The following is a 25148-nucleotide window of genomic DNA, read 5'->3' as shown; positions in this document are numbered from 1 at the left end:
CGATACGGGGCAAGCAGCTCGGGTCCGGAGAGCAGAACCTCGACCCGCCTCAGCGAGGTCGACCGCAACCCCGCCCCGTCCCGCCCGTCTTCTCACCGACGGATCGATTAGTCGCGCCTTTCTGCCGCAGGCCGCAGGCCGCGGGCGCCAGAAACGTCCCCCGGAAGCCAGTTGAGAAAAAGCGGCGTAAAAAACCGCCTCTCGCTCCAGACTGGCCCAGGCGGGAGCGCTCCCGGGGTCCGCGTCCTGGGGGCGGCGGGGCGGCGTGTGCTGATCGGCGGCAGTATGAAAAAAAAAAAAAAATAGTAATAAAACAGCGCTATTGAAGGCTTCGTTGTCCGGATCCCGTAGCTTCCAGTCTGGGCACGGGACGCCTTTCCATCAGGATGCTTCAGCGAAGGGGAGCAACCCCCGTGCCTCGGTGCATCGTAACCGAAAGGGGCACAACTGCCTTCCTTCTTCTCCGGGGTCGCTCTCCCAGGCGGGACTCCGCCGCAGGGCAGGGCAGGGCAGGCTCGGCCGCCATTTCGCCCGGCCGCAGCTCCCTCCCCGAGCCGGGCGGCGGCAGAAGCAGCTATCGGGAGGAGGACGCACCCGCAGCCTTATCAGCGCGCCGCACGCCGGCCGCTGCCCGGGCATCCGCGGGGCCCCGGCTGCCGGCCCATGGGCGGCGGCGGCGGCGGCTCTGAGGCGCCTCCTCCTGCCGCAGAGCCGCGCGGTGCGGACCGGCCGCAGCCGCAGCCGCAGCTCCGCGGCCGCATGGCGGGCTACGCGCCGCGCCTGCCTTGGCTGCTGCCGCTGCTGCATCGCGCGGTGCCGCCCCCCTGGGCCCGGGCAGTCTGTGGGCCCGCCGGGCTCCGCGCCCCGCCGCGTACGGCCGACAGGTGCGGGGCGCTGCTCCGGCCGCCGCTCTGCCGCCTTCCCCTCCTCCCGCCCGGGGCGGCGGGCACCGCTCCGCGCGCCCTCAGCAGCGCCGCCGCCAGCCCCGAGCCGGCGCCGCCGCCCGCCCCGGCACCGCCGCAGGGAGCTGCCGGCGGGCCGCCGCGCTTCCAGGCCGGCAGGCTGCTGGCCCTGGCGCGGCCCGAGCGCTGGAGACTGACAGGTACCGGCCGCGGGGCTTCGGCGGAGCGGGCGAGGGGCGGTGGGGCCGAGCGCAGCCCGAGGTCGGGCGCGGGAGGCCTTGCGGGGAGCGTCGGGCTCATACCCCAGCCCCGGGCTCCTGCTCGAAGGTAGAAGTTTGGGAAGTTCGGGAACTTGACTGCTGCTGCTTCTTCCCGCCTTTGTGCCTGTTCGGTGCTCTCTTCTAAGGCAGCTTGCTTAGAAGAAAAGCTATCAAATCGTTATTTGTTTGCTGGCTTGCTTTTTCTAAAGTCACCTGAATCGGTGGACAGCAGGTGACAAAGATGTCTTGTGTCATCTTTGGGCCTATCGGACTTGGCAAAAGCTTGATTTGTGGGTGAATCTTGTCCCTGGAGCAAGGGAGGGGAGGTGGGGTAGGCTGGCTCGAGTGAGGAGGTGGCGTTGAGAAATACGAGCTACTTTTGTGCAAGTTCTTATTCATAGTGGATGATCGCAGGACTTCACACGTTATTGACACGTGGACAAAACAGTTTGGATCCAAATGAATTTCTGTTGAAAAAAAGTGTTTTTTTACCGTCAACTCCTGCTTTATGCAGCTGTCTTGTGCTTGCATAGTAAAAGCAGGGGAAGATGAATGGGAAAGGCTGAGGGGAGGGAATAAAGGTGTGGAGTTGAGTAAAGCGTCAGTCTTGGATTGCTTTCTGTTCGGTGTTATAGGTTAAAATTGAAAGCCCCTTGACAGGCACTGATGTTCAGTCTGCTCAGATTGTGGTGAAGAACTGAGCATCTGATCAGAGGGATTGCCTGCTAGTTTTTTGATGTTTTCCCGTGAAATACTCCAGAAATTGCAGTTGTTTTAAGGAAGGATCTGGGGATTCGGAGGCTGCTATCTAACTGAGAACTTAATTTACAGTTAAGTACAGTAGTTTGCAATTATATTTGAAAATAGTCCTAAGTACCCTTCACCTGTGCTGTCTGCTGATGTTTTTAAGTAAACTGACTATCAGTTACTAAAAATCAGGTGCCTGCAATTTTCTCTTTAAAGGTAACAAAATGGCATGTTTGTGGTTGTTTTTTCTGTGTTTTTTTTTTTAATTAACTTGATTGCAAATTATGAGAATGGAGAAAAAACATGCAAATGTAGTAATTACTTCTTAACATTGGTTTTAGTTCTGGAAGATAAGGGCATTTATGCCAGATCTTTCATCCTCAGTGACATCCTACTTAAGGCAAAACTGATGTTAAGTTGTAATTAAATCTGAGGATGGAAACGCCAACATGAAAGATACCTTGGGTTATTATAGAGCACGGGAATAAAAAATACATGTAGACATGCCCTTGTAGGTGATTGTAAGGAAATCACACCTGCCCCTGTATCTAAATGTGTTTAAATTCTGTCTTTTGTTTCTTTTGCACTTGAAAAACTAGTCCTTACAAACTCAGCATCTGTGTTACTTCTTTTCTGGAAGAAAGAGTTAGAAGTATCACTGTAGGAGACAGTGAATTTAGGGTGAAACATTTAATTTCATCTTCAAGCACGTGTTAACCAGGCAAACCAATGTGGTGGGTTCTTTGAAGAGGATTACTTGGTGAGGTTTTGTTCTGCAGGCTGGCTTAGCTTTCCTAGATCTTCTGTGTTTTGTATGGGCTGTAGCTGGCAACACAGGTGTGTGGCAGTACCCCTTGTGGAGCAGTGCTCCTCTTCTGTTACACCACGTAGTAGGGCTCATGATGTTTTGAGCATTGTAATTGTATTCTGTAATTCACGGTCAGTGATGATGGAGTTGATGTCAGGGAAGGCTGAGGGACCCAAGTGTGGATGATCATCTCTGAGGTTGAATGGCTTGTGCAAGACACTGTTCATAGAATCACATGATATTGTAAGTTGGAAGAAGGCCGCAAGGATCATGGCGCCTGGCTCCACACAGCACCACCCCAAATCCAAACCCTCTGTCTGAGAGCAGTGTCCAACCACAGCTTGAATTCTGCACTTGGAGCTGCACCCACTGCCCTGTGCAGCCTGTTCCATGCCCACCACCCTCTGATGCAGCACCTGCCCCTCCCCTGACACAGCTCCACGCCGTTCCCTCGGGCCCTGTGGCTGTCACACAGAGCAGAGCTCAGCGCTGCCCCTCCGCTCCCTGGGAGAGCTGCAGCCGCCATCAGGCCTCCCTCAGCTCCTCTGCTCAGCGCTGAGCAAACCAAGGGACCTCAGCTGCTCCTCATACACCTTGCCCTCCAGAGCCCTCACCATCTTTTAGCCTTCCTTTGGATATTCTCTCATAGTTTTACATCCTTTTTATCCTGTGGCACCCAAACCAAAGCCAGCACTGGAGGTGAGGCAGCACAGTGCAGAGCAGAGCGGGACAGCCCTTCCCCTCGCCTGCTGGCAGAGCTGGGCCTGCTGCACCCCAGGGTATGGTTGGCCCTTTGGGCTGCCAGGGCTCACAGCTGGCTTGTGTTCAACTTGCCATCAGCTATGTTGGTGCAGGGGGCAGCGGAGCAGCTGGTGAGGTGCTGATACAAAGGTGAAGGTGACCTGCTCCAGTTGGCACTGAAGGAGATATTCGCATCTTTTTTTACTCTTGACTCTTTGTTCCCTGATGGCTCAGGAAGCAGTGGTGTGCTCTGCCAAGGAGCTGTTATGCACTAACACACATCAGCCACTGCTCACTTTCCTCACACAAGGTGCTGACCCCTCCAGAGTCTGTGGATGTACCAAACATCACAGTGTCAGAAATAAATAAATAGTTGTAATGTGCTCTTTCATCCTCCATTACTCCTAGAGCCAGGTACAGCTTCAGTGGGACATGTGCATTACATTTCATAGTTCTTATTAACAGTGCTAAAAAGATGAGTAAATATTACAGTGGGAATTCACTCTGGTAGTAACTGTGTTCTTTTGCAGTGGAATTCTGAGGTTTTTAAGTTCTGTAATACCTCCCAGATTTAACAAAGGGGGTGAATCGTTTTAGGAATTCTTTGGCTGATGTTGTACAGCCAAGTCAGGTAAACTGTAAAATTAAACTTAATTCCCAAGGAATAGGATATAGCCACTGCTGAAGTTACAAGATCACAGTGCTTGTGGAAGGCCACAAAAATGCCTTTTCAAAATGATCCTTTATATTTTTTCCCGCTTCCTTGTTTCTCCCTGTGAGAATCTGTTCGTTGCGCTTCATCCAAACCACAGTCCACGTCAACAATAGTTCTATTCAATTGCAGAGTAAGCATGAGAAACTTTGAAATGTTTAATCCAACTGCAAAGTGTGCCCTTTTCCTCTGTGTGACTCTTACTGCAGGCTGAGTTGAGTAAGAAAATTGGGGTTGTATTCAGGTCTTCTCTTAAGATGTGCAAGAAATGCTATTCCTTTAGTTTAAATTTAGAACTTTGAGCATCCTTTGAGATAATGTTTTCCCTGTGCTTTAGGATTGCTGTGACATTAGAAGAATGCTGCCTTGTTCATAATGTGATTTTTCTGTACTTTGAAGTTGTGCCAGGTGATGCACTTTCTTGAATGAGAAATCCTTGAGTTGCTGTAGAATTTTCTTTTGTTGTTTTTAATAAGGAATAAATAACTGTATAAACCAATTCTTATAGAAAGACAATTTAAGAAAAAAAATGAGGTGCAAAGTATTGTATCCAAGACTACCTGAAGCTTTTAGGTGTGTTCTTTGTAAAGCGGTTCAGAAACCATCTTAATAATTTACTAGCTCCTTTGATTGGAGTAGTAAAGAACCCCTTCCCCTTCCCTCTGTGAACTGTCAGAGGATGTATATTGTGACCATGTTGCAGTAATGGCAACTGTAGACCACTATGATCACCTTGGGGCTTAGAATTTGATTTCTCTGGGGAGTTTTTTTTTACTGCGACATCTGGTTAAGTAAATCATAAAGATAGAAGGAAAATGGCTAGGTTGGTCTGATAAAAAGACTTCTGTACTGGGTGAGAAGGAGCAAGTTGAGTGCTTGCATTTTAAAAGTAAAGAAAAAAAAAAAAAAGAAATTGTACTTCTGCAGCAAACCTGGAGTTATTTGGTTGTTTTTCAAAACCTGGTGTTTGGAAGGTTGGCTGATTTTTATGACCAAGGGCGATCAATAGCACGTAAAAATATAATAGCAGCTTTTAAATACTTTGTCATTGGAAGGCAGTCTGGTTTTTAAAGACTGATGAAACACCACGAGTCCATGATTAGAAGTTTATGCTATTTTAGCATAGAGTGATAAATGCAGATAATTTACTAACGCTTTCCTCCTCTTTGGTGTAAGGTCTGTGTCTCTGCTTATCTGTAAATACAGACTGATCAGCTGTCCTAAAGTAATAGTCCAGGGAAAACATTTTGAGGATTCAGGCCCAGGTATATGAGGCATCCTTTTAAAATGGGTTTGGATAGAAGAATGAATTTTTCCTAACCTCCTTCCTCCCAGGCAGATTGCATTTTATGTTTGGTCAGTGAGTTCCAAAGGTTTTCCCACAATGGCAGAAAAATTTAAGAGAGAACATTTTCTATGGGTTCTTAAACAGGCCAGCTTGTGACAGGCTCTTTTTGAGCATCAGAAAAGACCAGCATTTGTGTTGATAATAACAAATGGTAAAACAGCGATTCTGTAATTCTTGAGAGAAAGCAAGGTACTTCCTCACAGTGGGTTTGAGCCCAGCTTCCATTGTTGCTGTCAGGCAGAGGTTTTGCACAGCCCTGCTCTGGCCTTCAGTCAGTCGGTGTGCCTTGCTGCCTCTTCCTCCCCTGCTGTGCAGAGCAGTGGACTCACTTGCTCCTTCCTAGCGTGGACTTCCTCAAACCACTCTGTGTGGAAGGTCACTTCCCTCTGTAAATATCTTCTCTGAAAGCTCCTCTGGTGAACCCTCTGCAGCCCACTCTGCAGTGGCTTCTTTTCATCCTGGCTGCTGCATAGCAAAGGATTCCTGGTAGGTCAGTCCTTGATCATAGGAGCCTCAGTGAGGAACTACTGAGGACAATTTCTATGAATCCTGAACGCCTCATAACTCAAAAAGCAGGCCTTCTTCAAGATAGTAAACTTCTCTAAGTTACGTCGATGAAATGTTCTGAGCACAAGGGATGCCACAAGCTGATGCTTCGGGGCTCAGTCTGGTGCTGCTGCCTTGCTGTACCCTCCAGGTCTTGCTCCTGAGATGCTACCTCAGAGGTTTTGTCTGTCTCTTGTCTAATTCTGTCCCACCACAATTTCCTCTGACAACTTCTCAAAATTGTTGTATGACCTTGGTCAGTCAGATGAGTATACCAGTCTTCTCATGAGCTGCCTTGGAGATATTTTAAGTTGTACTACAATGCTGTTGTTGCTGTACCGAAGGAAAAAAAAAATCTTTTTGTCATTTGGAAACCTGAACAGAACACAAAACAAACCAACAAAATACCCACACAGATGCAGTAACAAGATGAAACTATCTATAGAATCCTCCTATAAAAAAACAAATTCTAAAAGCCATGCTAATTGCAGAGGATAGTAACGTGCAAGATTCAGCCTACTGACTGACCCTGCATGTTAACACACCCCCACAAAAAGAGCTAGCAGCTCTCCAGAGTGCCCTAGGGATGCAGTACACGACAGTGCTGTCAGGAACACGCTTGTCTTTCTGAGAGCAGCGTTACACTCATTCTAATAATCTAAGATCTCTAAAAGGTTGTTCTAGCACAATACTAGATGCAGCCCAGATAGCATGTATGAATTTAACATAAAAAATAAACCACTCCAGTCATACCTCACCTAGAACTATGCATAAAATCTTCAAGTACTCCCAGTGCCTACTGGAGGAAAATTCCATCTTGAAACACTTCTTTTCAGAGCAGCCTCTTGGTGGTGTTGATAAGAGCTGTTCAGCCTCTCTGTATAATTCACAACAAACTCCTTGTGGGCCAGGACTTGGCAAACAGAAATGGATTTCACCTAAACAACAAGTATGGAACTTATCAGCATGTCTTTCTGCTGTAAAATAATAATTGTGTAGCCTTATCCCCGTGCACATGCTTCGCAGTAGATGTAATTTATCACTCCAAATGAGCCTGTGGTAAATCACAAACCCAAAGCTCTGACCTGCCAGCCCCAGTGTTCAAATGAAACTATTAAGATGCGTGAAAGATTCTGGGAGGTAACATCTATAACCTTTCTGAAAGGGAAGTGCTAGGTGCTTCTGTGTAGTGCATGGGGTGAGAGCGATGCTCTGGCGAGGACCAGCAAGATCAGAAATGTTCATAGCACTCATGGTGGTCGTTTTGCATGCAGAAAATTGGTATTATGACCCTTTGGAGTCACCTCGTTCCTGTTCTCAAGAGAGGTCTCTGATAGTTCTGCCTGATTACTGATTGTCAATGTGTCCTAGTTTAGCAATTGGTGGCCAATCCTCTGTGCCAAGAGTGAATCTGCTACAAAATGCAGTTGCAGGTCCACAGTTAGAAAGCAAGCCCTCTCCAGCCTTACAAGAGAGCGTGCTGATCACTGTGGCTATGAAGGCACAGCTTGGTGTGCACAGCAGTCTGGGCTTCTGTGCAGGCAGACAAGCAGAATGTTTGCTGAGATTTTCCAGCAGGGTTCTCTGTTGCTGCTGGGGCAGGGTTACCTCGTCTTCACTTCTGTTGTCTGTGTGGTGTAACCCTGCTTTTATAACGTGCATTGATTTGCTTTGTGTTTTCTTTTCATCTCATAGCCTGCAAAACTGGTTTACACTCTATATATGTACGTATATGTGTGTAGCTTGCAAAATGCACTCTTTTGTTAGGTGTAATCTTCTGGGTAACAGAGCAGGCCGTGTGAAATGAACACTAGAAAGTTCACCCTGACCTTTTTTTCTGTCAGTGACAACCCTCAGTGGCACCAAAGTGCCTTCCTATCTGCTCGCTGAGCACCTCGTGCTCCTCCCTTCAGCTGCTTATCACAGTGACAGCTCTTCTTTGTGCACGGAGATAGGAGTGTTTGCCGAGTCCTCTTTCTTTAATTAATCAGCAGCAGCTCAGCAGCTTGACATCTGTGCAATTTTGCAGTTGTTCTGCTGTTATAATCAAAGTGAGAGTTTCAATTATGGAGCCTCATTTACTTGTGATTTGTGATTAAATTACCGTAGACGTGTATACTGCTTAAGGGGGAAAATTAGCAGTCTGAATGATATGAGCCTTGATTTTCAGGACTGCATTGTTCCTGTGTATTATTATCAACTCACTGACTAATATCTAAGTAGCTTAGCAGCCTGCAGTTTGCATTACATACTGGCATTGACTTTTATTCCAGCTAAGGCTGTTGGAGGTAATTACAGTGAAATCCATGCTAGGTTAAGTGAGGAAGAGAGGATGGTGAATCCGGGACAGGATTGCTGTACCACTGGACAGACAGATGGGACTTTTAGCTGTACACTCCTCTTACTTTGCTGAATGTTTGTTTTATGTAGTTGTCCAGTTCCATCCATAACTGAGAAGGGGACAGGACTCATAAATGCCAAACTGCAACACTGTGCTGTGCCCACAAAAGCAGTGTTTTTGGCTATCTCCCGCTGTCTCACGGACCAGCTTTTCTTGACAGGAAAAGCTAGATTTGTTAGACTCTTCCCTGCTGCTTCGTGGCCTGAATACACCTCTGCAGCCAGTCTGTTAATGAGGTCACTTGCTTGTATGAAGTTCTATCTACTAAACAATGTGTTTATGAGATTTGGCTGTGATTAGGTTTGTAGCAGGAAATGTTACGCTTTCTACTCTGGCTCCATGCAATTTCTGTAGCTTCAAATGAAAGCTCCGAGTCCTTTAATGCACTTGATAGCCTGAGTGTAACACAACTGAACGACCATGTGCAGCTCGTGAATAAGAACTGTGTGTGGTAGGTTGGACACGGTGGCCTAGCAGTGTGCAGAACCATCCGGGGACAGCGGTTAGTGTGTGTGCTTCAGGTGGTGGTGGATATGTGTTTCTTCATGCCTTGAATTCTTCATTATAAATGCACAGCTGTATTTTTGCTTAAAGGAAAACTGAAGCAAAGCTTTCCACATGTGTGCACAGAGGTGATAAGGGATGTCACACCATCTGTGACAGATGCTGGGTGTACTGCTCTACAGCAGTGTACAGCTGCTCTCACATCTTAATAAAAGCAATACGAGAAGCTCAGGATAATTGAAGGAAAACTCAGATGACTCTTGGATTTGCAGTAGAGTACCTTTTTTGCTTTGAAAGACGTTATCTGCAAGAGTTTCTATGAATGGTTGCTTTCAGTGCAGAGCTGTCTGTTTGAAAATTATGCTGTATAAATGGCATTGTTTGTTGTGGTTCAGTGGTTTTCATATCAGGTTTGTTCAGTTTTTGAACAAGAGGAGGTTTCTAGTTCTCAGCCTTTCAGGCTTGGGTTGCCTTCTCAGGATCAAGTTGTGTTCTTGGCTCAGGAAATCTCTTTGCAGAGGAAAGTTCATAAAGCTCAGTCTTGGTCCGGCGCAGTTCATGCTGTGTGAAACAGAGCTACCAAAGCGATCTTGCAACAGGAATTCAAACCTTGATGATGAGCACTGCTCCTTAGCAAGCAGTTCTGTTTGTACTTAGCTGTTGCTTTCAGACAGCAATAGAGAAGAGTTAAACAAAACAATCATACACAATTTTGCCCATCAAGAGTAAATCATATATATATATATAATATTTTTCTTGCAGGTAAAATTGCTTGCTTTAGATGGTTCTCACATTGGACCTTTACTTCAGTCCATTACTATTTCAGAAACCAACAGCTGGAAGCCTTATTATGGCAGAAAGCACAAGTAATGAAAAACAAACCAAACAGGAGTGAAAGATTGTGTGAGGGATATGGAAAACTTACTGATAGTTATGCTTTCTAAGGATGACATCTGTGGAAAGGAAACTTTGTCAAGTGTGAAGGGAAATGTTAGATGAAACAAACGATTTCAGAACTGTGCTTGGATGCAGAGACTTTCAGAATTTTAATGTGTACCTTGCCTAGGGTAATTTATACAGCAACTTAAAATATTCCATTCAGAACATGACCTAAACAAGCGTCATTTAGTACTCATGCTCACAAGCTTAATAGAAATTTCAAGTGAAAAAATATTTCGTATGTGCTATTAATGATCTTGCAAATTCAGACTTCTTTTTTCTCGCCTTCTTGTTACTTTGCAGCTGCCGTTGGCTTTCTGACAGTTTCCAGTGTCATTACCATGTCAGCCCCTTTCTTTCTTGGGAAAGTGATCGACGTCATTTACACAAATCCCAGCAACGACTTCTCTGACAGCCTGTCCAGCCTGTGTGCCTTGCTGAGTGGAATCTTTCTGTGTGGTGCTGCTGCTAATGCTACTCGTGTCTACCTCATGCAGACTGCAGGTAAAAACAAAAAAGCAGACCTGAGAGTCTGTTTTTTTTCACAGAGACATATCTGGTGCTGTGAAATAAAGTCTTGGCACTGGCTGAGAAAACCTCTTGGAATCAGTAGAATTCCTTTCCGGATCAAAGATAAATTAACTGTGCAAAGAGAAGCAATCTGAATAATTGTTCATTTTTATTTACTGTTGTGTGATCTCTCAGTGCTTGTGCTCCTGTGGTATGGTGTAACTGTAATGTTAACTGTTCAGTGCTGTACAGTGAGTGATTTTTGCATTGTAGGTGTGTGTAACGTGTTATATGCCATGCTTGACTGCCTTCTGTTTCTGACAGGTCAAAGAATTGTGAAACGTTTGAGAACGACCATGTTCTCTTCTATTCTGAAGCAAGAAACTGCCTTCTTTGACAAGACCAGAACAGGAGAGCTGATAAACCGCTTATCTTCAGATACAGCACTCTTGGGCCGTTCATTGACTGAAAACCTTTCTGATGGGCTCCGAGCAGGAGCTCAGGCATCTGTGGGGGTTGGAATGATGGTATGGCAGTCTGACCCTTGCTTCTTGTAGCTACATCTTTTTTTTTTTTTCAGTTCAGGGAATGTGGTTCAGACCGCAAAGTGTGTGTTCTCTTGGATTCAAGTAAATTTCACGGGTTGTTAACAGCTACAATTTTCATTATGCACTGGTTGCAATAGATGATGTGGCTGTGGCCACTCAATGTTTATTCACAAGCCATAATATGGAGAATGAAGGTTTGAAATGAACTGCTCTTGCTTCCCTAATTTATCAAATGAAATATAGTAGGCACATAATTTAACTCTATTCTCACTGAATGTAATTAAATTGGTGACAGTGTTCCAGTGATTATTGGTAGAATATGAAGATGTGATGGGCCTGATATAAAGGTCATTAAAGCTCATTGATTCAGGGTAAAGCTGAGGTGAGCAAAGAGAACAAGCTGTGAACTTACTGCTCAAGATTTTTACAGATGGTAGTAATTTCATTGATAAAGACTATAGAAACATAGCATAGAGTCCTAGAACCACCTAACTTGGAAAATGCCTTCAAGATCACTAAATCCAAACAGCAACCTTCTAATTACTAAACCATGTCACTTAGTGCTGTATTTAGGTAGGAAATGTGTGAGTGAAGGTTTTGGTGCAGTGCATCAGTTAATATTCCCCAGCAGTCAGTTGATTTACAAAAAATCTGACTTCACTTGGTGGTTTCCATGAAGTTTGATACATTTATCCAAGAGAAGACATGCTGGTAATTACCTTAAATGAATTTACCATACTTTTATCTTTCAAGGAATGGGAAAAAAAATAATCTTCCAAGACTGATTTTATTAGAAACTGGTAACAGTTCCCACTATGAAGCTTTCAAGTTTTAATACTTTGTCACTGATAACAATTATGGCTCCAAAGTTCTGTCTGGAAGAAATAAAAGATGATAAATGAAAGTATGGCAGCACTAAATTACAATCTTACTGATTTCAGAAAACTCAGTCAAGGGAAGTTGCAATTTGGTATTCCAGTGGGTTATTTTTCATCTGGACATAAGCCCCTGACACATTCCTTTTTCTTCTAGTTTGTTGTGTCTCCTAGCCTTGCTGCATTTGTTCTGAGCATTGTGCCACCCTTGGCTGTCCTTGCTGTGATTTATGGAAGATATTTGCGGAAACTTACTAAAACAACCCAAGATTCTCTTGCAGAAGCAACACAGGTAATGTTGCAGCAGACCCTTCTAGCTAACTTCAGAGTTGCTCTAATGTATTTAGGTTACTGTTTCTAAAGTTACAGAATTTGAACCCGTTAGAAGCATTCTAGATAGACTTTTTTTTTTAAGAAAACTTAATTAGTGAGTTGACCTCTGAAAGTAATCACTGACTTGTCTTCATCTTCTTAATGTTTGAGGCTATAATTTTTTCTACATACATACATACATATATATATATATAAAAGTTTCTGGGCATCTCAGTGTACGTACTTAGATTTTTGAGAGGAAAATAGGAGTAATTTTTGTTTCCAGGGGCGATGTTGTAAAAGGGACTTAATTGTGTTTGCTGAGAGCAGTGAAATATTATAAAAGTGCTAGGAGATAAATAGTGATACAATGATCTTTTCCTCTTAAACTGAAGTTGGGGAAATGTCATTCAAATTCTTTATTTTTCCCTTCCCCGTTGCAAGTTCCTGTGAATAGTAATTTCAGACGCTCACTGTTCACATCAAATAAAGATTTTTTGGAAACCCTGTTTTCATCCTTTTCATTCTCTGCTAACACTGAAGTCAAGCTAGTCTTGAAGTTCTGTCTTTAAACTGCCTGGGCGTGCAAAATAAAATTAGCATAATAAAATTAAAAAAAAAAAAAAGAAACAAGTCAGGAGGAGGGAATGAAAATTTTTCAGTGGTATTCAAAGGAATGTATTTGGAGATTAGCATAGTAATATCGGTTTGACTTTCAAATGATCTACAGCAGGAACATTGAAAATGGCATGACTATGTGTATTTGTTTCCTTTTCTGCTTTAATCTAGTTAGCTGAAGAGCGTATTGGAAACATAAGAACAGTTCGAGCTTTTGGGCAAGAAGTGGCTGAAATGGAGAAATACACGAACAAAGTTGATTATGTGCTACAGTTGGCTAAAAAAGAGGCACTAGCTCGGGCAGGCTTCTTTGGAGCAGTAAGTATGCTTCGATGAAAGGAAACCAACCGTGCTATTCCAGGTGTCAGTTATTATAAAATTCACGAGGATACTTTTAAATCTGCAAATAAATGAATCGAGTGTAAATTGAACCAACGTAAATCTGTGGGAAGATTGTACTTAAATCAGTCTAAATTGGTGTGAAACTGCACCTCAAGATGAACTGGTATGATAAAGTCAGTTTAAGCCTCTCTTTCTTCCTCACACCTTTCTTTGTACTATCTATCTAAGCCCATACCTCCTGCTCAGGGAGCTAAACCAGAGGAAATCCTTTCCTACACTTGGTGTTTTTCATGTTTGGCTTCCTGATGAGACAAGCAGCCATGCAAAGGAAGTATGGACTGGAGTGGGATTGTGTTTGTCCATAACAGTTTGCACTGAATTTTTTTTAACAGTTAAAACTTCAGCCTACCCACAGTCTATCAACTGTTCTTGAATTAGGCATTCCTTTCCATTTCAGGAAAGGAGGATTAAAAAAAAGGGGGGGAGGGTTCCTTGCTCTTCCTACACTTATTGGATGGCATAGTGCAGGGTTATTAGATGTCTGTATGGCTTTTGGCTTGGCTTGATTTTGCTCAGATTTAACTCAGTCCTCTAAAATCGTAGATAACTCTGTCAGTAGAAGGACAATTCTGAAACAGTATTTCCTGTATGTGGCCAGTCTGATTTTTCCTTTTTTTTTTTTTTTCCTTAGACTGGCCTTTCTGGAAACTTAATTGTCCTCTCAGTCTTATACAAAGGAGGATTACTGATGGGCAACGCTTATATGACAGTTGGTGAACTCTCTTCATTCCTGATGTATGCCTTCTGGGTTGGAATAAGCATAGGAGGTACGGAATAAAGAATTAGATTTTGTTCACTTCAAAGCATTACAGTCAGTATGGAGGTATGAGGGAAGTAGTTCTTAAACAATCTGGCGTTCTTGAAAAGTCTTTTCCAAATTCTCTTCCCAGGAAATGATATATATATTTTTTTCAGTGTGGATATGTGTCAGATAAGTATTGCTCTAATATTCTTTGGATCTAAATTAAAATATTTGGCACATTATACAAAGAAATAATATTGTGGTTTTGGGCTGTTTTGTTGTTGTTTTTTTAATTTTTTTAATATGTGTTTCTGTCTTTAAAGGTAGTCAAGTTAGAAAGGCATGTAGAATTCAGTGGTAAATTGGTATAAAGAGTGTCATGAGCTGGAAGATTAAATAAAACGCCAGCAGAACACTACACTCTGGTGCTAACCTTTTGTTATGCCTTACTGCCCTCTTCTTGAAGCTCAGACTCAGTAATCTACTGGCCCAGAAACAGACTGTTCGTCTTTTTTGAGAGAGCAGCCTTCATAAGTTCATAAGTTCATAAGTTCATAAGGTTGGAAAGGACCTATAAGATCATCTAGTCCAACCATCCTCCTATCACTATCTCTACCCAACTACTAAATTAAGTCCTTTAGCACCTCATCTAGACGCTTCTTGAACAGCGCTAGGGATGGTGCCTCAACCACCTCTCTAGGCAGGCCATTCCAGTGCCTGACCACTCTTTCAGAAAAGAAATGCTTCCTGAGGTCTAATCTAAATCTTCCCTGGCGCAACTTGTGGCCATTCCCTCTCGTCCTGTCATTACTTATCAGGGAGAAGAGGCCTACCCCCTCCTCACCACAACCCCCCTTCAGGAAGTGGTAGAGTGCAATAAGGTCTCCTCTGAGCCTCCTCTTCTCCAGACTAAACAATCCCAGCTCCCTCAGCCGCTCCTCATAAGACTTGTGCTCCAGGCCCCTCACCAGTTTTGTTGCCCTTCTCTGAACACGCTCCAGGGCCTCAATGTCCTTCTTGTAGTGAGGGGCCCAAAACTGAACACAGTACTCGAGGTGCGGCCGTACCAAAGCTGAGTACAGGGGGATGATCACCTCCCTGCTCCTGCTGGCTACACTATTTCTAATACAGGCCAGGATGCTGTTGGCCTTCTTAGCCACCTGGGCACACTGCCGGCTCATGTTGAGCCGAGCATCAACCAACACCCCCAGGTCCTTTTCCTCTCTACATTCTTCAAGCCATTCTGCCCCAAGCCTATAGCATTGCATGGGGTTATTGTGGCCAAAGTGCAGGACCCGGCATTTGGTCTTATTGAACCTCATCCCATTTTGCTCAGCCCAACTGTTCAGCCTATCCAAATCCCTCTGAAGGGCCTCCTTACCCTCAGGCAGTTTGACACATCCTCCCAGCTTTGTGTCATCTGCAAACTTACTGAGGGTACACTCAATTCCCTCATCTAGGTCATCAATAAAGATATTAAACAAGATGGGCCCCAAAACTGACCCTTGGGGGACACCACTCGTTACAGGACGCCAGCTGGACTTAACTCCATTAACCACTACCCTCTGGGCACGGCCCTCCAGCCAGTTCTCCACCCAGAGAAGAGTGAACCTGTCCACACCACGGGCTGCCAGTTTCCTTAGGAGAATACTGTGGGAGACCGTGTCAAAGGCCTTGCTGAAGTCCAGGTAGACTACATCAACAGCCTTTCCCTCATCTACCTGTCTGGTCACCCAGTCATAGAAGGAGATGAGGTTGGACAAGCACGACCTGCCCCTGGTGAACCCGTGCTGGCTGGGTCTGATCCCTTTATTGTCATGCACGTGTCGTGTGATCTCCCTCAATATCATCTGTTCCATAACTTTCCCTGATACCGAGGTCAGGCTGACAGGCCTGTAGTTCCCCGGGTCTTCCTTACGGCCTTTCTTGAAGATGGGAGTCACATCGGCAAGCCTCCAATCTTGTGGGACCTCTCCAGATAACCAGGAATGCTGATAGATGGCAGAAAGTGGCTCGGCAATCACCTCTGCTAGCTCCCTCAGCACCCTTGGGTGGATCCCATCTGGCCCCATGGACTTGTGGCAGTTCAGATGGAGGAGAAGATCTCTGACCGTCTCTGCTTGAATCACAGGGGGTGCATTATGCACCCCGTCCCGGACGTCCCCGTTCCTTCGCTATTGCATACAGGCAAAAATAAAGATAAGGTACTTTGAATCTTGATTACTGGTTGAAAGGGTTCTTTAAAAACGAGTCTGTTGCTTCTGATAGATTGGCAAAGCGATGCAGCTCATCGGTACTCTTTAAAGTGGTGACAAAGCCTGTTATTGTGGGAAGTACAAAGATGTGCCTGAGGACAAAATTCACAAAACCTGCTTCCTTGGCTGTCAGAGCCCCAGTGGAAACCCGTTCCAACCACCAAAAATCTGTCGTCTTTGAATCATTTACGCTTGGTCAACAGACAGGTTTTGGAAACATGGGGAAAAATAATATTAAATAAATGAAAAATAATATTAGAAACACCCAAACCAGTTATTTATTTGCAGTAAAAATATATTTTAAAGTTCTGCTTAAGTTTATTGAGGACTGTAGTTCTGCACAGAGCTCATGTGGACTCTGAAGTAAAGGTGTATTGCTGCAAGGTGCCTGCCTTCCTCAACACCTAAAACCATAGAAATCCGCCGATCACTTTGTCAGCTCAGTATATGTTGTCCTGAGTACATACAGGAGTTGTACATACATGCAGTGAGCTCTGGAGTTCATTGTGTAATCTGGAACACTGCCTCTATTTGTTTGCTCCATTGTGTTCTGTTTACAGAAGTTTGCTGAAAGTGTCCTCTACCAAAAATTGAAGACAAGTTGAGCAAATTAAAAACATGTTCTAATTAGTATTTGCTGTCTATATTATACAGTCTTGTTTATGAATGATTATGGATTTGCTAACGTGTGTCTCAGTCTCAAGGGGGGCTACGTGGGAGTGATACCTTCTGCCTCTGTGCTGGGCAGTAAGCTGCAGAAGGTTTGGCTTTTTCTGTCAAGCAGACAGCTTCTGGCTGTGGTTTGTGCCTTGTACTGCCAGCTTTCAGACCGTCTTACACAATAACGTGGAAGATGAAAAACCCTATCTGTACTTTGTGCTGGATTTGTTGCTCTGCAAGAATAAACCAGTAAGCTTGTTTTAGGTTACCCTGGATTTTCTGTCCTCCTGAAATCACTCTTTACGCTATATGCATTTTGAGGCCAAGGTGCTTTATTCTGTATGAGTTTATTCTGTTGGTATTCAGGGATTCTGAAATTGGTTAATTCTATTTTGAAGTACACACAAAAAAAATCAACAACTGAAGCATTTTATATTTACATCTTACTCAATTTTGGTTCTAGGCTGGTTTATGTGTTTATTTCAGCTGGAAAACCCTTTAGTCCAGCCAGCTCCAAGATGATTCACACAGCTGTGAAGAGCTGTGGCCCACTACTACATGCACACCTTGTCCTTAACTTTTGCTTTTCCCAGTAATGTTTGAAGCATGCAGACCTGGGAGTCATATTTCTTTATGTTTTCAGTTCTCTACATAGGCACAGGCAGTTCAGCCTTGCGGTTTGTGCCCCCCGTCTCCTGTGACTGACTCAGCCTGTATAGAATCACAGAATGGTTTTGCTTGGAAGGGACCTTTAAGATCATTTAGTAAAATGTCTGACATTGAAGGGCATTTGGTGTTTTACTTCGCTGAAAACCTTTGAAAATAGCTGATTGTACGCAAAGCTGTTTCTCTGAAGTTTAAGGCTAACAGATGAATAGAAAAGACATGCTTTGCTTTTGAGGATACACAAGCTTAGATGTATACACTTGGGTTGTTTTTTTTTTTTTCAGAATTATTTTTTTGCAGATATAAAGGTAAGGGTTATTGGGAGCTCTCAACTGACACTAGATAGGACTCAAATCAGCAAATCTGATAGTATGTTGGAGTTCAAGATCCCCTATGCATAGCTGACGCTTTGGTGCTGGTGCAATGCAACCTTATGCCTACTAATGTCTTCCATTTGATATGGATGCATAACACTTCTTCTTTTTGCTTAGGTCTAAGTTCCTTCTATTCCGAATTAATGAAAGGCCTAGGTGCTGGCGGACGTCTGTGGGAACTTATTGAGAGGAAGCCCCAACTTCCATTTAATGGTGGGTCCTTGTTTTGTTATTGTTCATAGATTGATTTTCTTTGCACTTCTGAAAGAAGTTGATACTGCTTAAATGTGACCTTTCCAGAAAGAACCTAGATATGGTGGCAACTCTTCAACTTTTTCCTAACTCTGACTAACTCTGAAACACAAATTTCCTTTAATCAGAAATTTTAGATGCTCAATTATTTTTTTTCCTTTTTTGATTAATTCAGGGCATACCTTTAAATATCGTAACTTTGGAAGTTATTTGACTGAAGACACGCCTCACTGATAGCTCCTTGCTTTATTGTCAGCACCACTTTCTCTTGCATCAGCTTTACAGTTAAGAGTTAAAGGAAGAAAAAGGAGAGGGAGGAGCTCTGTATGAGAGATGGCTGTATTTCATATTTTCACTACAAGACTTGCCATGTGCATTTCTAACGTCTCTGAAATCTGCAGTCTGAAAAAAGAAGCAGGCAGTTCACATTAATATCTCAAGTTTACGCAAAACAACTCACACTGATCTAGTGAAAAAATGGCTCTTTGGTAAGGTGTCAATTTGAAATCTAACTTGCAAGCACAAACAGTTTGAGGTGTTTCAGCAGCACATATCAATTTTAGTTTTTAGCTCTTCTGATATATCAGTAGGGACTGAGATGTGACAGGAATGAAAGGAAGGAAAAGGTGGAGCGGAGGGGGAGAATCTTTCGGAGGACATAGAATCATAGAACCACTCAGGTTGGAAAAGACCTTAAAGATCATTGAGTCCAACCACGACCTAACCATACCACCCTAACTCTAACAACCCTCCGCTAAATCATGTCCTGAGCACCACATCCAAAAGGTTTTTAAACACATCCAGGGATGGAGATTCAGCCACCTCCCTGGGGAGCCTATTCTGTAAAGAAGTGTTTCCTGATGGAAGATGTTGAATATAGGATGTATTGGTACAGCAGGTGTGGCTTTTGGAATGATTTTCACCCTTCTCCTCTCAGTAGCACTGCCCACATTTACGCCTTTAGAAGGGGAAGGAGCCATTGTGGTATACAGCTTGCCTAATTCACCATGGGTAAGGGACTTATGGGCCTCTGTGCATGAGCAGTCTGCTAGACTGGTGTGTGTCATGTTGGCCTTGGTTACAGGCTTATAATACTTTTGATATAGATGCAGTGTTTTAAGCTATGGGGAAAAATAAATAAATAAGAGTTTTGAAGGGGAGGTAATGAACTTGATTAATCAGGTTTGACACTGATGGAAGCGAGAGGAAAACCAGGAAATTTTTGTGACAATTCAGTCATTTGTGTCTGATTTTTCTCATGGGTTGCTTTAGGCCTGAAGTTAAGATTTGTGTGTCTGAAATCACATCTATTTTTATCAGTAGTTTTACGGAAAAGGTTGCTTGCCTTTGAGAGGTGTTAGCTTTTATAAAGGGTAGCTTGTCCCCGTAGTTGTCAAATCCCCAAAAGAAGATACACAAACACCATCCACAAATCTCCCTTTTGACTTCGCGACTTAAAATTTTGTCAGCAGCCCTATTTACAGCTGCATTGTTTGGAAGCCAGGCAGCGCCCTCCAGTGTTGAATATATTTTGTACAAAAACAGCGTTTGCCTGTCTTAAAAGTAGTTCAGCGAGTTACTTACAGAAGATATATTGGTGTGAATTGAAGAGCATTCAACAGACCTAATAGAGTTCTTATTTATTATTTTTTTCAGTGAGCTATGGCACGGAGAACGGAGTTTTATCTTTGAAGTGGTTGATTCTGAGGGTTATTTTTTAAGTCCTCTACTTCACGTATTTATTTATTTTGCTCCTGTCTCCTAGTACTGGAATTAGTGTAGTTTTTAATCCAGCTGACCCTAAGGCACAGTCTGGCTTTTTGTCTCATTTCTCTTCACAGGTGCAAACATGTCTATAAGACACTTTCCAATGTGTATGGCACTAAATAAGCAGGAAAAAGTAATATAGTCTCCACGGATGGAGATAAGAGACTTAGAATAGAAGCCATCTGTCCAAAAGATAACTACCAGCTGGATAATGAAGGGGAGCCACATACTTTTGTCTTTATCTATGAAGTTAGCATAAACTTTACACCGTGACGGGCAATCTAATGCTCACTGCAGGATGCTATGTCCTTTGTAGATCCAGTGTGATTGTTGATTTCATCATCGTTTGGATGTGATTTAATTTTTTTTTTCTTTATCCAAGAGACTATTTCACTACTGTCCAAGCCCCTGTGAAACACCTCCTCTCACGATTACTTAGGTTTCATTTTCACTGAACTCCTACTGTATGATTTTTTTTTTAATGGTGACAACAAATATATCAAGAACAAATGGCGATGTCTTTTTTTACCACCTTCTGGGATCCAAACACAAAATGAGCACAGTCCTGCATATAGTTTTTAGATATTTTTACGAGCAATACGTAGAGGAAGAACTTGTGGTACCACACTTCCTGTATTGCAGTAGATTTCAGTGTTTCAGGCAACATTATAGACTATGCAATAACTGGATCTGACAATAAAGATAAGCAATTACTTGTTCTTTGATGTATTAAGAATTATGTTGCTAGCATACAGTTTCTTTTCCCAAAGAGGAGTTTACAGGCTGTTGTGCTTTACCTAACAAGCTATGTGTATGTCCATAGATTAAAATCAAGGAAGGAGCCTGAAATAGCATGTTCTTGCCTTTACTGTTTCCGTGCTACTTCCATTAGAATCTAAAGCCTGGAGAAGGAAAGCTTGAGGAAAAGAGAAGCAAAATCAACAGTTTGCTCTATGAACAGCAAATACTTCTGATACTGAGAAAACTATTTATATCAAATGCTGTGCTCCAGAAAGAAGTTCCTTGTATTTAATTTTGACAATCATTCATAGTGGCTTGCTGTGCTATTTCACAATCTGAAGCCTTAGTTCCTATGACCTGTTGCCTGCGTATTTTGCCTCTGATTGATCTCCCTGGTCCTGAACTTGTTACAATATATTTTCCACTTCAAAAAAAAAAAAAAAAAAAGTCTTTAAAATGTCCATTTGTTAACAAATCTATCAGTTTAGTTCTAGTGAAAGCTTTTAAAAGTTAATGATTTAAACGGTAGTTCCAAGCGATCTGCTCTCCTCTGAAGGGGAGGGAGGGCATTTCATGTGACTTTTGTGGCACAGTGAAAGTGATTTGCAGTGTTTATCTTTTCTGTTCTATGGCAACAGGACTTTGGCCTTCAGTACTGTGTCATTTTATTTAATTGCTCCAAACTGATAAAGCATTCTGCTTATAATATGTTTAAAAATTCAGGTAATTGTTTTAGATACAAACACCAGAAGTTGTTCCATATTATCCTTGTTGCTGTAGCAGCTCAAATCTTCATTGCTGGCAAGCAGGCTGAAATGGCAGTCTGGACTGAGCAGTATAACACATTGACTTAATCATGGCCGAAACATAACCTCTGTGGTCCAATGTTGTGGCACTGTGGCTTCTAACTATCCCTAGGTTTAATGTTGAGACATGTAATTTCTACTGACTGTCTGTTAAGGAGGTTCTGAGCTGATTTTAACATCCATTTGTATGTTTCTGTTTTATTTCCTCATATAGAGGGAATCACATTAGGCAAAGACACATTCAGAGGTGCTTTAGAATTCAAGGACATTGAGTTTGCTTATCCAACACGTCCAGAAACATCCATTTTCAAAGATTTCAGCCTTTCCATTCCAGCTGGCTCTGTAATGGCTCTGGTTGGTTCAAGTGGCACAGGGAAGTCAACTATAGTATCCCTTCTACTAAGGCTGTACGATCCTATCGCAGGTATGTTTTGCATGTTGTTCTGATTTTGACAAGTGATTCTTTGCATCTCTGATACACCTTATAAACAGTTGAGGTTCCTGCACTGAGGTCCTCATGGGACAATCTAGTTGGTGTGAGTGTGCTTCCCTCTGGGGTATGTGATTACCTTGTAGTGTTACCTGCATTGCTTTGCATCTCTGATCGGTCCTGACAGCATCCTGGGATGTGATTCCTCAGAGGTCCTTTTTCTCAGCTATTTCTTCTGCCTCTTAAGTACAAGCCAGAACACCTTTGATTACTCTTTTTCTTTACTTTAAGGTACTATCACTGTTGACGGCTTTGATATTCGTCAGTTAAATCCACTGTGGTTCAGGACGAAGATTGGAACAGTGAGTCAGGTAAGGAAGAAAAAAAAAGTCCTAAGTGAATGAAATAATTTTCTGAACAACTTGCTTAAAAGAAAAATGCGTGTATGGAGACTGGGAAGCACTGTTGTAAATTATATAGATACGAGTACCCTGATGTTTGCTATGATTTGTTGAAGAAAGTAACGCAAAACATAACAATGACATTTTGTATTGATGGTATCTGCACGATCACGTTTTGCACAGCCATATGAAAAATGACTTGTGCTCTGCATTGTTTCCTGGTCTATGGGAACTGTTGAATCATGGCCTGAACCACTGATGGATTACCTGAGGTGAGCACTGAGTCAGCCGCAGGAGCACAGGTGAAGATAATTCACCTGTGTTACTGGAAGGAGTGGAGTCTGGCTTGAGTTACTGGTACAAGATTTCCTACTACAGCATGTTTCTTCCTTATATTGTAGGAAGACCAGACTTCCCTCATTTCAGGTGTTTTCCCATTGTACATCACTTCTCCTGTCTGACAGTGCTCTGCTCTACTTTAACTAAATGCACAGAATACTGTTAAAATTTGCAGAGATAATTAAGAGTAGGTTCACTGTTGCTTCAGATGACGATGTATTAAAGTATGAAGGGAGGTTCTGATGTTTGGGTGAATAGCTTTTTCTTAACGGTTATCTCTCAATTCCTAGTGTCATTTTAAATACATTTTATCAGTTTAAAAAATGTATTTTTGAATTGATTTTGACTCCCTTTTTGATATTAGGAGAATTTGGGTTGTTTTTTTTTCTTTTTCTATTTCAATTAACTTTAGCACATACATTCTTTTATATGGATCTGCAATGGATTAATGCTGGGTCTTGTAATTGGAATTTATGTTTTCTGAAGCACAGATGATACTTGCTTGTAACTGACATGTTACATCTGTAATTATGTTCTTGAACTTATTAGGAACCAATTCTGTTTTCCTGTTCTATTGCTGAAAATATTGCTTATGGTGCAGAGGATCCATCTACTGTGACTGCAGAGGAGATTCAGAAAGTTGCCGAAATAGCAAATGCTGCTCATTTTATCAGAGATTTTCCAAAAGGGTTTGACACTGTAGTTGGAGAAAAAGGCATTCTACTTTCAGGTACATTTGTTACTTCATCTTAAAATCTTGATGCTTTGAAGTGAAGCCAGAATTGAATTTTTTAACATCACTTCCAATCCCCTCCTAGTGCATACATGCCTAATTCAGCTCAGCCCAGGCCTCTATTTAAAAGGACTTCTTATGTGTTTTCCTATTTCAATTTACTTTCTCCCCCCCAGGTGGACAGAAGCAGCGAATTGCAATAGCTCGAGCTCTGCTCAAGGTAAGGCTGCACCCTTGTACTGCCTTTGTACATTAATTATCAGAGTGACACCCAGTTCTTCTGAAGAAATGATTGCTAAGCTGTACGAACATGGTATTCTTGATATATTCACATCTTTTCCCGTTGTAATTGTAACCAATTTTATTTTCTTCTTTAGAATCCCAAAATTCTTCTATTAGATGAAGCAACAAGGTAAGAGGAAATAAATAGAAACTTGTGATCTGTGATCTCTCTGTAGAACACCGCCCAAAACTCAGTTCTTTCTTCTGTATCTGCATGCCCTTTGACAAGCTAGGTAGCCTCTTATTTTTCTCTGCCCACAAAGACTTAAAATTCCAGAATGCGTCAGTTGACTGGGAGACCTGTGCTAAAAGCTTTGTTTATGTAAAGTGGAAGGATAACTGGAACACTATTAATTTTTCACTCTGCCCCTTCCGCTTCTCATTTCTTATTAGTGCTTTGGATGCTGAAAATGAGTATCTAGTGCAGGAAGCTCTGGACCGGCTGATGGAAGGGAGGACGGTCTTAATCATTGCTCACCGTCTGTCTACTATTCAGAATGCTGATTGTGTTGCAGTCCTTGGCCAGGGCAAAATTCTTGAATGTGGAAAACACGAGGACCTCCTTGCAAATCCAAATGGACTTTTCAGGAAACTGATGCAGAAACAAGCTTTTCTCCAGAACAGTGATGCTTTTGCATTAGACATAAAATCCAGAGAAAATAATCTATTAAAAGAAAATGTATGATGGAATGTATGAACGATGGAAGCTTACAAACTATGAAGAATGTAACTTATGTTTTGGTAATGTAAAGTAAATGTTATATTTTTCCAAAATGTACAAAATATCCTTTTGAAACTTAAATGTGTTTAAACTTTGTATTGAAAGCTTTTTAATAATTACTGCGAGTTTTTAAAATGTCTATTACATTTAGACAATTGCAGAGGATAGATTTTTGTGCTTTGCATCACGTTAACTGAGACCATTTAGAACAGTGTTTGCTGTAACGCGCTGTATGACGATGTGTTGTATTCTCAAGTAAATCAGTATTGTAAGGGGAATCAAGTGACAGTCTGATCATTTTCCCTTCATTGTCTCTTCCCTTTTCGAGGAACTTTTGCTTCCACGTCTGTTGCTAATCTTAAAGTGCTGGAATTTGAAAAATGCACGTTTCAGATTCTGTTTGCTCTGAAATAAGAACTTAATGATGGTCACCACCTACAGCTAGCATAGAGAATTGAGAGCTTGTATTTTGAGTACAGAAACTGACGTTGGAGGAAAGCTACCGAAAATATGAACAACTTGACTCTACATATAAGAACAAAGGAAGTATAATTCATACTGTGTATGTTTTCAGCTAAGGTTTGCATGCATTTTCTTCCCTTTTTCTGTTTTCCCTGCTTTAGTTTCATATCTGTCACAAGATGATGTCCAAAAGGTGGTGCTTTTACATATGTGAGTTGTTGTCCTTTTAAAGGCATGTACAAGTTTGGGTTTATTGTTACTTAAAATTTCATAGAAATCCTGGATGTTGCCCCCCCACCTTGTGTCACTTTCTCAAGTACAATTAGTAAAAATCTGTTATAATA

At 42.5% G+C, this 25148-nt stretch overlaps 1 protein-coding gene across 1 annotated transcript; it reads left to right on the top strand.

Annotated features, from left to right (window-relative positions):
• Positions 1 to 744: 744 nt before the first annotated feature.
• ABCB10 (ATP binding cassette subfamily B member 10) lies at positions 745 to 24856 on the top strand. Its single transcript, XM_065730329.1, has 13 exons — positions 745 to 1102; positions 10212 to 10412; positions 10743 to 10945; positions 11999 to 12133; positions 12943 to 13089; positions 13805 to 13940; positions 17988 to 18083; positions 21651 to 21860; positions 22158 to 22237; positions 23156 to 23336; positions 23516 to 23559; positions 23717 to 23751; positions 24015 to 24856. Exons 1-13 carry the CDS (start codon positions 760 to 762, stop codon positions 24304 to 24306), a joined length of 2103 nt encoding a protein of 700 aa, XP_065586401.1. The 5' UTR covers positions 745 to 759; the 3' UTR covers positions 24307 to 24856.
• The last annotated feature ends 292 nt before the right edge of the window (positions 24857 to 25148 follow it).

The sequence above is a fragment of the Cyrtonyx montezumae genome, unplaced genomic scaffold (genome assembly GCF_038088225.1).
Source record: "Cyrtonyx montezumae isolate F1298 unplaced genomic scaffold, pur_monq_1.0 scaffold_0, whole genome shotgun sequence".
Classification (NCBI taxonomy): Eukaryota; Metazoa; Chordata; class Aves; order Galliformes; family Odontophoridae; genus Cyrtonyx; species Cyrtonyx montezumae.
This window is presented reverse-complemented; position numbering and strand designations above follow the sequence as displayed.